General features: G+C 40.7%; 1 protein-coding gene across 1 annotated transcript; it reads right to left on the bottom strand.

Annotated features, from left to right (window-relative positions):
• Positions 1-5,240: 5,240 nt before the first annotated feature.
• On the bottom strand, positions 5,241-12,371 carry NDUFAF4 (NADH:ubiquinone oxidoreductase complex assembly factor 4). The gene is made up of 3 exons (XM_044245355.1): positions 12,143-12,371; positions 11,509-11,612; positions 5,241-7,322 (listed from the first exon to the last, which is right to left on the bottom strand). The coding sequence occupies exons 1-3, from the start codon at positions 12,276-12,278 to the stop codon at positions 7,038-7,040; spliced, it is 525 nt and encodes a 174-aa protein (XP_044101290.1). The 5' UTR covers positions 12,279-12,371; the 3' UTR covers positions 5,241-7,037.
• Between the last annotated feature and the right edge of the window lie 1,243 nt (positions 12,372-13,614).

Here is a 13,614-nt window from a genome sequence, read left to right as displayed (position 1 = left end):
CCCAGGGATCGCATTCAATTAATACTCAGTAATATTCATTCAAAGGAATTGAACTAAATTACCATCCAATAAACCACTGAAGTGTTATTCTGCTCTTCAGGTCATAGGTAAATACATGCATCAGTAGGAAACTTCATTGGGAAAGCTGGAATTCACACTGGGGAAGTCGTGAGAGATGAGTTTGGAGAGATTAAGCAGACCTGGAGCACCTTATAATTTAATAAATTTGGGTTTTATCCTAGGGCTGATGGGATGAATTTAAAGCAGGGGAGCAACAGTTTCTCATTTGCATTTTTAAGGAAAAAACCGGTCTGGATGTCAGTTGGAAAACAAATTACAGAGTCATGACTGAGGCAAAAAGCTGAAGGGGACAGGGTTGGGGGTGAGTTAGAGAACAGCCTGAGGCATCTGAGTTTTACAGTCTTTGTAATTGAGAGTCTAGTGGAATCACTGCCAAACCAACCACCCAACGTACAACTGGACAACAGAGGAAGGTGAAGATGGCAACTTTTTTTTTTTTAAGATTTTATGTATTTATTTGACAGAGAGAAATCACAAGTAGATGGAGAGGCAGGCAGAGAGAGAGGGGGAAGCAGGCTCCCTGCTGAGCAGAGAGCCCGATGCGGGACTCGATCCCAGGACCCTGAGATCATGACCTGAGCCAAAGGCAGCGGCTTAACCCACTGAGCCACCCAGGCACCCCAAGATGGCAACTTTTGATTTTTTAATTTTTAATTGAGGCATTAGGCGTTATAAAGTATGTAAAACGCTTTATTTTGAAATGCACAGCTTGATGTATTTGTACATAATGTACATAATGTATATACTAACGCATTGTCCACCCAGGTTAAGACAGAGAACGCTTCTTGTACCTCTCATGCCCCTTCCTAATCAGTATCTTATTAATTAAAAGGGAAGAATTAGTCATTTTACAGAGAAAATGCAGATGCTTACCTTCGCCTAGCTATCAGAGTTAACACCATCAAAATAAGACAGATTGGTAGCACGCATTTACTGATAGGACGCACTGCGAAGGGCAAAGATGGCAAGGAAGTCTTTGACACCTTTCCCATAGTGAAGTGTTGACTACGATGTCCTCTACTCTCGAATCAAGGTAGGCTCTGTGACTGCTCTGACAAGGAGAACAAAGGAGGGATGCTTTGAGAATTCTGCGTTCTTTGTCCTGCAGGGTTTGCTTTTGGAACCCTGCCCGTTGCCAGGCTCTAGGAAGACCAAGCCACGTGGAGAGCTTGCCTGTGGATGTTCTCAGCCAGTCTTGAGACTGCCTGCCACGTCAGCTGCCTGCCACGGGAGTGGGCCACCTTGGATGCCCAGCTCAGACTGGCCTTCAGATGACCCAGCCCCAGCCACCAGTGCATGAGAGCCCAAGAGAGAACAGCCCGGCTAAGCTCCCAACAATCTGCCAAACTGTGAGACATAGTGACAAATTGTTAAGCTGCTAGGTTTTGAGATGGTTTGCTATGCAGGAGCAACAGATAACTGAAGCAGCAGCCAGCGCTGGGAAACTGTGAGCTCGGTGAGGCTGTATCTTCCCAGGTGCATCCCCGGCTTCTAGAATAGTACCTGGCAGGCCATAGACAGATTGATAGGTGTTTCTGGTGAATTAATAATTAATTAAATAACTAGCAGTATTATTGATTTGAGGAAATGACCTGAAAGGCCACTTTTAAAGAACTATATTAAGCAAAGTTTCAATGTCTTCTTTTGGCTTAGTAAGTTACCTGAGCAAGCAGAGAATGTTGAAAAAAAAATTGTGCGATTAATCTTATACCTACATTCAGAAGTGGGTCGCACATTTGACCTACCTAAAAGTGGGTCTCTTAAAAAAATAGAACGTGGCAACCTAAATATTTAAAGGCCTCATTAAGGATGTTGTTTTGAGGCTTAGACCTTCAAAAAGTCTTTTATCTTACCTTTTGCTAGTCCTCCAGAAGCACCAGGGCCAGCGATAAAGGGAAAGGATGTAATAAAAAAAATAAATTAAAAAGGAAAAAAGGTACTCATTTTGCTTTGGTGATGTTGTGGTATTTCTGGGATATTTATAAAGCAAGAATAATCTCTCTCTCTCCCCGCCTTTCTCCCTTCCCCTCACTTCTTTCTTTGAAATTTTAAGTGCTTTTTCCATTTCTAAGCTCCTTATCTGAACCAACAGCATCAGCTGCAGACCAGCAGAAGCAGGAAGGCTGATTCTGAAATGATTGAATATTGAATGGATAACAGCCGAAGGAACAATGAATAGAATTAATGAGAGTTGAATATCCTGTCTGTGCAGGGGTTTCCCTAATCTTAATAATATAAAGAACCCATTTGTATTGTTTTTTTATTTGGGTATTTAAAAAGCGGCATCTGTTTACATACTCATCACCCCTATAAAGGTATGTGAAATCATAAAGCCATATATTGAAAAAAAAATAAAAGAATATGGTATACAAAAATACACTATTATGTAATGAGCATTACTGAAAAATAAAAGGAAATTATAGATAATGCTAAAATAAAAATAATAATCATTACATAGTTCAGTTAAATTACTGTACGATTTGTATTATGCTTACCTCAAAATGCAGGAAGACATTTAAAGAAAAATTTGGCATATTTCTCATACATAGGTGTTACAAAGAATACTAAAACTGCAAAATTGGGGCACAGATGACTAAGCATCTGCCTCCAGATCTGGTCATGATCTTCAGGTCCTGGAATCAAGCCCCATGTCTGGCTCCCAGCTCAGCAGGAAGTTTTTCTCTCTCTCCTTCTACCTCTACCCCTGCTTTTGCTCTCTCTCTCTCTTTCTCTCAAATAAAATCTTAAAATAAATAAAATTGCAAAATTGTCAAAATCATTATCTTTATTTTTTTAAAAAGATTTTATTTATTTATTTGACACAGAGAGAGAGAGATCACGAGTAGGCAGAGAGAAAGGAAGAAGCAGGCTCCCTACTGAGCAGAAAGCCCGATGTGGGGCTCGATCCCAGGATGCTGAGACCATGACCTGAGCCGAAGGCAGAGGCTTAACCCACTGAGCCACCCAGGTGCCCCAAAATCATTATCTTTAAGTGGAGTTTTTACTACCAAACATACATGTATTGAATTTAAGCAATACTTATTTTCTGAAATAAGAGAAAGGCCTGAGGCTTATTTTAGAAATATATGAAACATTATTTTTTTTTCTTGGTAGCCCCCTATTTCCAGTTCTGGCGGTCAGTAAACAATCCTTCACTTCCCCTACATCCTCTTATTAGCTTACTTGCTTTGGAGCCATCAGCAGAATATACTGTCAGTCATGTAGCACCGTCATGGTTTTCCTCTTTCAAAATTAGATGAGGTCTTGCAAAGGTTATATTCCCTTGTACAAGTGAGAAATTTTCCTGCTCATCAAGACTGTGCATTGTGATCTATTTTCTTTCATGTCAGGAATTACTACTCAACTCCCAAGTAGTGGTTTATCCCATTTTTACTCAATTCCTGTTCCCAAATTATTCATCTTTGCAATGGCCCACCTGTTGCTCTTTTCCCCACAGGAAGCAAAAAGGAAGCAATTTACCTACCATAAACTTAACATCAACACAGTAAAAAATTACAGAACCTCAGCTTTACTCAGGATTCTGTTCTTCTAACTGGTGAGCTCCTCTTCTACAATTCTACCCACTTGTCTTCCCAAGACAGAGTTCTGTTGGAGCACTTACAATGGCAAAGAAACACCACAGAATTAGTGACACAAATGCTCTCAATGTAAAGCTTTAGTTTGTACAGTGGGATTTAGATCTAAGTGCTTCTGATATCTCATCTTTTCTCCTAACAAGTAACTCAGTCCTATTATTCCTAAAGGAGAAGAAATGGGAGTATCCAGATAAACAGATATTCCTTCTCTCAAAGTATTTATTGGTTTGGTCTTTGTCAGGACAAGCAAGATAGTGCAGCTATCAAGCAGTGAGTGATGGCTATTTAAGATGCATAAAACTATTTTAATCCTTTATATGTGCTCATTTCTTATATATTTCAACTTGGTACTCGACAAACTATCTTAGAACATGGCCGCAGTTCAGGGTGCTTAGAGCTGCTTCAGTTCAATACCTCCAGTTACAGGTACAGAAGCTTCCTAATCACACCACCACTAATTGTCCGGCGCCCCCACCCTCTTTTTCTTGGAATTATGGGTGTTTAAGGGCATGGAGTAGAAATGGAGGGGATGTCCGCCAAAGGGGTCATTCTTGAGTGGTTAGTGGCCAGACGCCCTTCAAGACCATTAGTGCCTTTTGTAGTTAGGATGACCACACCTAGTTTATGAGATACTCTAGTTTATGCTATCATCCCTATTGTCCTAATGCAGTTGATGCCCTTTTCACTTTCAAGTGTCCCAGTTTGGGCAATAAAATTATATGGAGACCGTTTATTATAGAACTTTGCCGAATCTACCCACTTAGGTAGCTTTTGTCTCTTTAGACCGGTCTTCCTGCCCACTCAATAATTAACCTTCCTCCCTCTTCTTCTAACCTTGCTAAAGCCAAATCTTCTCATCTCCAGGTATTCTATCCTCTTCCCTTCCTCATGCTCTGGAAAGTTTTTCTTCCTGTTCCCTACCTCCTGCTCCTTCCTTTTCTTCACAATCCAGACATTGTGGTCATTTAACTTGCACAGATAGTCAGCTCACACTGGACAGTCTGCTGCCACACTAGTCACTAAGTATTTTTAAAAACATCCCTGATCTAGAACCCATCGACAAAGGCCTCTTATTCAACCAGTCTGTCATAGCAGAGGGCCCAGACATGTTGTTCAGTGATTCTCATCTACAGTGGGCACTAAGCAGTCCTGCACCTTCAAGGCCATCACTAAATTCTTACAATCCCAGAGGGGTAATGCAGTAGAGGATTTAGGAGCACAGGGTTTTCAAAATAATAAGGTTTAAATCCAGGTTCTAACACTGATTAGGTAATCTCTGAAGTTATTTTATCTATTTATTTTTTTGAAGTTATTTTAGATCTTTGTGCTTCAATTTCCCCTGTAAAATATGGTTAATAGTAAGATAAGGACTGAGATCAGTGCCTAGCACAGTCGTTGTTTTTAAGAGGTTATCAGTTATTACCCATTTTACTTCCGAGATCCCTTGACTAGCGGCGATGCTGAGATCTACACCCAGGTTTTCTGAATCGAAACTCCATGCTTTTTGTGACACCACTACTACCCAAGCGCTCTCCATATAATAAAAGCAGTAAGAGGCCAATGAAAGATTGGGAAGTACTTTATTTGATCATGTGATTCCATAGAACAGCCAGAGTTACAGATGCCTCACCACAGTATACATTTGAATAGGGAAGATGGCTCAGAAATAGCAGTCTTAGTAATTCAAGTACTGATCTTTATTAGATAAAGGAAAACAGTTTTGATCATTGTTTTGCCAGAGTTTTAAAATGCATTTTTTTACAATTGTTTCTTGAAAGAACTACTGATTTGAACCACATACAAACAAGGTACAGTTTATTCACATAAAGGAACTACAGCTGAAAACAAGTTTAAAAAATTCCCATCTCAGCCCATTTTTCTCTTCTCAGCACTGCAAATGCTTCATTCCATCAACACGCTGAATTCCTCAGCATCTTCCATACCATTTCTAGGCAAAACCCCGTGAAGTAGTGAATGTCTTCCCGGGAAATTTTTCCTACCACATACTCCAATGTTCCTACAACGTGCACTCTCTGCTCTTCTAAAATAAACTTCTTTTTGGCACAGAAGAAAAAACATGCCACTAGGAATCTGAAAACCTAGATTCTGGGCCCGGCTATGTCATTAACTAGAGAATAATCCTAAACAGGTCATGAAACCTTCCCAGGCCTCTGTTCAAAACTGCAAAAATAAGTCATATTCATTCAGTCCGTTATTATCATTTATCTTCACAGTAACCGTTAGATTTAAATAAGGCAGCATTATACTCATTTTATAGAGGAAATTCAGTCTCAAAGAGGTTATACAATCTACCAAGATCCCACAGGTGGTAATACGGACACAGCTAAACTTAGACGATCTCACTCAAAACCCTAGTACCGGTACACACTGTACTCATAAGTTGGTTCAATGGATGAAGCAGCAATTTCCTAGGTCCCTTCCAATGCTCAAATTTTAAGCTTCTTGCAGTTTTTTCCTCTCTTCTTTCAGCCAGCATTTACAGTAGAAAACAAAAATATATCTCATCACTAAACTTCATTTATCATGGTTCTCCGATTCAACCCTTCTTTACAATTTTCTTGTGTTTTCTATTAAACCCAGAGAAGCCACTTTTTTCTGATACCTCCCACAACTGCCTGCCTCTCTGAAAGCTTTTGGGTCTGTTTGTCAAAACAGAGATGGCTAAAATTTTGTAAATACCAATTCCTTTTTTATTATTTTAAGAAGTTATTCCATACATAAATAAAATAGTTCAAAACAAGAGAAGCCCTTGCTAACTCTTATTCCTTATAATAATAAAATGTACTTTTTTCTATTGATTTCATATCCACTTTCCTGTCTGTTTTCATTTGGGAAATACCATTATCATATCTCACTGTCAAGTCTCCCTTTCCCTAACAAGAAAATATTATAGTCATAAGAGTTAGGAAAACTCTTACTTTCACAATTCTATAGGAAGAATAAATTAATCACCTAAATTGGATGGCAAAACTTTGAATGTTAAATTGAGAGATTCAGGACATTTCCCAAGAAGCTATAAGACCAATCTAAAAGCTGATGAGATGATGTGCCAAAAATTACACTTTAAGTTTTTTATTTATAATAGATTTATATATGTGCTCATTAGTCTTGCTGATATTACACAGGAACATATGCTGAAACCAAATTAAACTTTATAAGAAAACAAAATTCATCCTATGAGCAATCCTGAAAATTCAGCAGAGCCCAATAAATAGTATGCTCTCCCAAGAAAGGAGTTTTAAATATTTAATAATTTGTATAATTAACATGCTGAAAATGAGAAACTGAAGAGGGCATGGGAATGGGGAGTACATATAGGAAGTGATTTCAAAATTTTCTTCATTTTGATGGTATCGCTTTCTTGCCGTTAGGAGGTAAGAGATTGACTTCAAAAGTAACAAAATATCTGAGAAGGGATTTTACATCTTTCTGTTCTAGGTAGTATTCTTCTGCTATTTTCTCAGCAGTCCACGTTTCTGGATAAAGTTTGTGATTATTGAGAAGTGTCAATGCCTCTACAACGGAAATTTTGCCTTTGGGAATGTTTTTGATATTCATGTTAAAGTCATGGCCTTTTGCCAATCTGAACTCCTTTTGCTCTTGAGGTGTTCCAGGATCTTTTACCTAGTATCAAAAAACAGAAACAAAAGGCTTTCAAGACAAGAGAAGAGATGTGACATCTACTTTCACACTTCTCAAATCTCCACTACTTCAAATAAATACTACACATGCTTCTCTAAACTACATTTTCTCATCCCAATGACACATAGTTTGATGGTAATTTTGCCCCATTGCCTTTATGTAACTATAGCTCAATCACTGTTAAGAAATTAAGATAGTTCTACAAAATAACAACTGAATGTATACCATCCACTCATGATATTATTTCATGTATATTAAAGAACAACATAAATTAATGGATTAGACATGAAACTCTTCAAAGACTTCCCATTGTCCTCAAGATAAAACACAAATTCCTTAGCTAGACAAATAAGGACCTTCATGATTGGGTCCTATTACCTCCCCCCTACCTTATTTCTCCCAAATGCATTGCTCACACGTCCCCCAGACTGTAATGAATTCTGTTCTCCAAAGGCATCACACACTCCTACCTTTATACTGTAACTTTGGTTTGAAACACTCTTCCCAACTTCTTCACTTTCAAAAATTCAAAGCGTCTCTTAACTTTATATTCCCAGGTAATCCTTCTACTCCATATCTAGTTTTATTCAAACCTCCCTTCTGATTAATACTAAATACTGAAATTATTAGGACACTGAAAAAAACAGCTTGTTAAAATTCAGCAACCTGTCGATTAAAAGCTCTTAGCAAATTAAAAATAAAGCCTCAAGTGTGATAGAAGTATTTTTAAAATCAGAAACCTTATCATTTTGTTATAATTAATGAGTAAACATTAGCATGTACAGGAAGAACAGGACAGAATACCAACTTTCACTGTTGTGTTAATGCTACAAACAATAAAAGTAGTATAAATAGTAGAATGGAAAATTGTAATTCTATGCCAATAAGAGTATCTTCAGAAACCTAATGGAATCAAATGAAAAACTAACAATAACTCAGTAACGTGGGTAGCTGGAAGACAAAAATCACTCACTTTCTGACACACTGGCTTAGTTTAAAAACTTAAGGTGAGGGCACCTGGGTGGCTCAGTGGGTTAAGCCTCTGCCTTCGGCTCAGGTCATGATCCCAGGGTCCTGGGATCGAGCCCTATATTGGGCTCTCTGCTCAGCAGGGAGCCTGCCTTCCCCCACTCTCTCTGCCTGCCTCTCTGCCTACCTGTGATCTCTGTCTGTCAAATAAATAAATAAAATCTTTAAAAAAAAAAAAACTTAGGATGAAAAAAAGATCCCATAGTACTAGTCTTCCCTCTATCTTCCAAAGATAGAATACTACAAATATGTTAATTCTCAAATTAATCTATACATTCCAATTTAATTACACTCAGAATCCAAATCACACTTATTAAAAAACAGGACAATTTGAGAGGTTTCTGGGTAGCTCCATCAGTTAAGCATCTGACTTTTGATTTCCACTCAGGTCACGATCTCAGGGTTGGAAGATGAGCCCTGCACAGAGCTCTGCGCTCAGCAGGGAGTCAGCTTGAAAATCGCCCACCCCTCTGCCACCCTGAGCATAAGCACAAGCACAGGCACGCTCTCTCTCAAATTATTTATTTAATCTTTTTAATTAATTAATTAAAGAGCCTGACAATGTGACTCTCATCTGGGGATAAAAAATGTGGCCACAGCCATGAAACTTTTGGGGAAAAAGAAAGGTCACAACAGATATCAAGACACATTACAAAGCTCCATTAATTAATATAATATGATCCTAGTGTCAAAATAGAAAAATTAACTAGAACTGATGAATCCATAAACAGATTTGTATGTATTAGTATGTAAAGTGAGTGGAGAAGTCCCTGGGTGGCTCAGCTGGTTAAGCGTCTGCCTTCAGCTCAGGTCATGATCCCAGGGTCCTGGGATCGAGCCCTGCATCGGGCTGCTCGATCTGGGGAGTCTACTTCTCCTTCCCTCTCTGCTGTTCCCCCTGGTTGTGTACACTCTCTGTCAAATAAATAAAATATTAATAAAAATTTTAAAAGGTTTTTAAAAAAAATAAAGTGAGTGGAGAAAAGACTGGGTTTTCAGTGGACTGTTTAGACAACTGACCATCCAGGAAAAAAAAGATACCCACACACCAAACACTACATTTATTGCCAAATAAAGATTTTAATATAAAATATACAGTCATATGGGGCGCCTCAGTGGCTCAGTGATTAAGTGTCTGCCTTCGGCTCAGGTCATGATCCGGGGGTCCTGGGATCAAGCCCCACATCTGGCTTCCTGCTCAGCGGGAAGCCTGCTTCTCCCTCTCCCACTCCCACTCCCACTGCTTGTGTTCCCTCTCTCGCTGTGTCTCTATCAAATAAATAAATTAAATCTTTAAAAAAAAGATTAAAAAATAATATATATACAGTCATAAAAGTACTAAAAGAAAATACAGAAAATGGTTTTCATGTTAGAGTGAGTCCAGACTTCCAATACCATGAAGAATAAGGCTAACATATCTGACAGAACTCTGAAGAGCAGTAAGTTAAAAAGCTACACAAAAATAAATTATTTGACATATAGTATCACTAATATCTAGAGACATCACAAGTCATTAAGAAGACTAGGAACTACCCAAAAGAAAAAAAGGGCAAAACATAAATAGGTACTTCAACTTTTTCATTGCCGCTCCCCCATGAATCCTGGTAGACTTTTTCCAAGACCCCCACATAAAATTTTAATACCACTGTATATCTCTTCATGTATTGTATCTATGCAACTACTCATAAAAACTGTTAAATTTTTTTCACTCCCCAAGGGCCAATTTTTGAATGCATGATTTAGTATGGCATGAGAGAAACAACAGTTGGAAGTATTATTCAACACCTGTTACTGATGGAAGTATTCAACACAAAGAACATGAATATCAACCCTTCTACCTTTTTAATGGGAACATCTGGTGATAAATGAACTCTGTAATTGCTATTACATGCAACAACTCACAGACCTTACTTTATATGAATTTTATTTCACTTATTTAATGAAAATTACATTAATAACCCTATCTGTGAAAACAGTATTGTCTATGAAGACAGAGTACCAGGGAATTTAAGAATGGAAAGAAATCTTGGAGTTGTTATTGGCACTTCTCTCCTTTAATCAAACTCTTCCCCCAACTTAGAACATTCCTGCCCCAACAAACTTATGTAGTTAACTCAGACTCATTCTTCAGAATGAGGCTTAAATGTCACTTTCTCAGGCCACCCAGTCCAATCACAAACAGTTCCCTCTGTTAAACTCACAGTGCCCATACGTGTCCTTCATAGACATATCAAGTAATTTTGTACTTATGCTTGCTTATCTCTTTAATGTCTGTATTCTTCACAATATTCCAACCGAGAGTAAGGAGTACGTCTGCTTTGTTCAAAACTGTAGGAAAAGCACTTGTGGCACCTTGGTGGCTCAGTGTGTTAAGCCTCTGCCTTTGGCTCAGGTCATGATCTCAAAGTCTTGGGATCTAGTCCCGCATCCGGCTCTCTGCTCAGCAGGGAACCTGATCCCCCTCTCTCTCTGCCTGCCTCTCTGTCTACTTGTGATCTCTCTCTCTCTCAAATAAAATAAAATAAAATCTCGGGGTAACTGGGTGGCTCAGTGGGTTAAGGCCCTTGCCTTCGGCTCAGGTCATAGTCTCAGGGTCCTGGGATAGAACCCCGCATCGAGCTCTCTTTTCAGCTCTCTGCCTGCCTCTCTGTCTACTTGTGATCTCTGTCAGATAGATAAAATCTTAAAAAAAAAAAAAAGGTACTTGTGCCTGGCATTTATATGGCTGTACATAAAATTCCCATTCCCAATGTATTCTGTAATCTCCCAATTTTTACATTTCCTATCTGAATATATCTTTAAAAAACAAAAAATACTAAACAGCACCACAACACTAAAGGAATCCCTCAAACTAGAACAAAATTCAATCCACTGAAGGATGAGAAAATAGTATTAAAGCTTTCCTTTGGTGATTCAAATGACAACCACTAGAACTTCACCAAATCCTATAAACTGTGAAATCCTATCACCACTATGCTTAAGTTTTGCCAATGCCCTGTATTCTGGTCACAACTACATTGACAGTTTGAAACGTGCAGAGCACTCACTCTCTTTTACTACCCACCACACCTCTCCTGATCATTTTCCTGGAGCACAGAAAGGTCAAATTACTTATCTGCTGAATTCAAATACACATTACCTGCAAAGAAGACACCGGATCTTTGGAATCAACATACACATCTTTTAGTAAAGACAGCAGTTTGTCATCTTTTCTAGCTATTTCTCCCTTAATTTCTGGATGGCCTAAGGAAAGAAAAGGAATGTCACAATATGAAAACCAAACAAAATGCTCTTTAAGATCCTAACACTTAACACAAGTCAGCCACTTTCAATTTTTTGTTTAATAAACGATCACTCGGACAATACGGGAAGTACTGCGCACGGAAATCAAAATGCCAGGCTGGGCTCGGCGCCCATCGTTCCGTGAAGATACCCAGAGGGCACACCGGAGGAGTGCTTCCATTTTTGGATTTCCCGCAGCAAGTCGGTAGACGGTAAAGGTAAGAGCTCGGCAGGGCCGGACGGGGACAGCTGGGGCAGCCCGCCGCCACCTCCGGGACTACGAAGTGGGCGGAGCCGCCACTCCACGGCGGGCGCAACAGGACTCTCTCAATGTCACCGGCCCGGGGGCTCCACCTTTCCGCGCTCGGCTGACAAGTCAGTGCCGCCGACCCCGGTCACCTCTGCCACGGGACCATGACCCACGGGCGCCGAACCGCCCAGCCCGCCCCTGGGGCCCGCGCGGACTTCTGACATGCCCTTGCACCACTTACGGCTCATCTGCTCTCGCAGGAGGCTCTTGGTGGAGGGGTGCCTCGGAGCCGCAGAGGGCTTCATCTTGCTGATTTCCCGTTCCGCCCGGTTCTCTAGATTGAAATTACGGATTGCGCGAAACACCGCAGCCCCCATCTTCTCACAACATGCTGTCCTACGCTTCACGCTGCACGTGGGGAAAACACCGGCTCGGACGACCTCCGGGACGTATCGAGCATGCGCACTGTGGGGTCGACCCTGTTACACGCCGGAAAACAGGCGCTAAATACGTCTGGGTCGCCCTCTAGCGGTCGGGAGGGCGCACGCCGCGTCTCCGCCCTGAGTATGTCAAAAGGACCGCCTCCCTCCTGGGCAAGAAGCTTACGCCCGCGTTTGGCCGCTTGCCGTGGGAGGAGGCGGGGCTTAGGCTCCCACCCGCGGGAGGAGGCGGGGCTTAGGCTCCCACCCTCAATGGTTCCTACCAGTGCAGACTCGGCTCTCCCGCGGGAAGGTTTAAAACAGAGACAGGCGGGGCCTCGCCGCAGACTTTGGGATTTCATGCCTTCAGAGAAAGCACCTGCGTTGATTCAAGCTTTGTACTGTGATTCGGCAGTTGCAGGCTGAGTAGAGAATCAAAATCGTCAGGAAATTGACCTTGAAATCCTTTCACAGGTCAGTGTCGCCAATAAATACGGAACCAAGTGCACCAGAATAAGGGAAGTTCCTAAAATGCCCTTTCCTGTTTCCTGAGGGGAAAATAATGAAAGTGTATTCGCGGGGGGGGGGGGGGGGGGCGCTGCCTGGCTCCCAGGGTGCAGCGTGGGACTCTTCATCTCAGGGTTGTGGGTTCTAGCCTCAGGCTGGGTGCAGGGATGACTTAAAAAAATAAAAATAACAAAATAACAAAAATAACAAAAAACTTAAAAAAGAAAGTGTCCTGTTTCCTGACGAATATTTGTTCTCACTCTTCTATTTAAATGTCTTTAGGTTCCTGTGCCCTTGCCTGATGCCTTTCTGAACTATCTTGTCCTCTTTTTCTAGATCTTTTACATCCTGCTCTCCTAAGGCAATTTGACTTGGTTGTACTGATGTGGGAAACAAAGGCAGAAGAAAAATTGCTAAATTTCCTTACTACCTAGAGCCCACTGACAAGTACTTGAAATGGCAGAGTGACGTTCTTCTAAGGACTCAACTGCCTCAGTGTTCATACTTTGCTAAGGGCAAAAGGCAAATCCTAGCCTGAAACCACCTCCCCACCAGGATCCTATAAATCCACTTTAACATATACGAATTCCTTTGGAAACCTCCTTTAGCTCGAAATCCCTCGAAATACGTGTTGGCAATCAGCCCCGGGGCATGTGGCCCTCCGAAGTACATCTGAAGGGTCTCATAACTAGGGTTTTATTAGACGGTAATAAATGAACTTTTCCCAAAATAGCTAGCCCCCTCAAGGTCCTGGAAACCTTGCTTCCAAAATTCCTTAGAGACTTAC

Source organism: Neovison vison, chromosome 1 (genome assembly GCF_020171115.1).
Source record: "Neovison vison isolate M4711 chromosome 1, ASM_NN_V1, whole genome shotgun sequence".
Lineage (NCBI taxonomy): Eukaryota > Metazoa > Chordata > Mammalia > Carnivora > Mustelidae > Neogale > Neogale vison.
This window is presented reverse-complemented; position numbering and strand designations above follow the sequence as displayed.

Bases quoted from the DNA above. Each gene is read 5' to 3' on its own strand.
- NDUFAF4 (XM_044245355.1), bottom strand. From the start codon at position 12,278: ATGGGGGCTGCGGTGTTTCGCGCAATCCGTAATTTCAATCTAGAGAAC. The intron at 11,613-12,142 runs GTAAGTGGTGCA...TTCTTTCCTTAG, and splicing joins CCTGCGAGAGCAGATGAGCC to GCCATCCAGAAATTAAGGGA. The intron at 7,323-11,508 runs GTAATGTGTATT...TTTTGATACTAG, and splicing joins ATCCGGTGTCTTCTTTGCAG to GTAAAAGATCCTGGAACACC.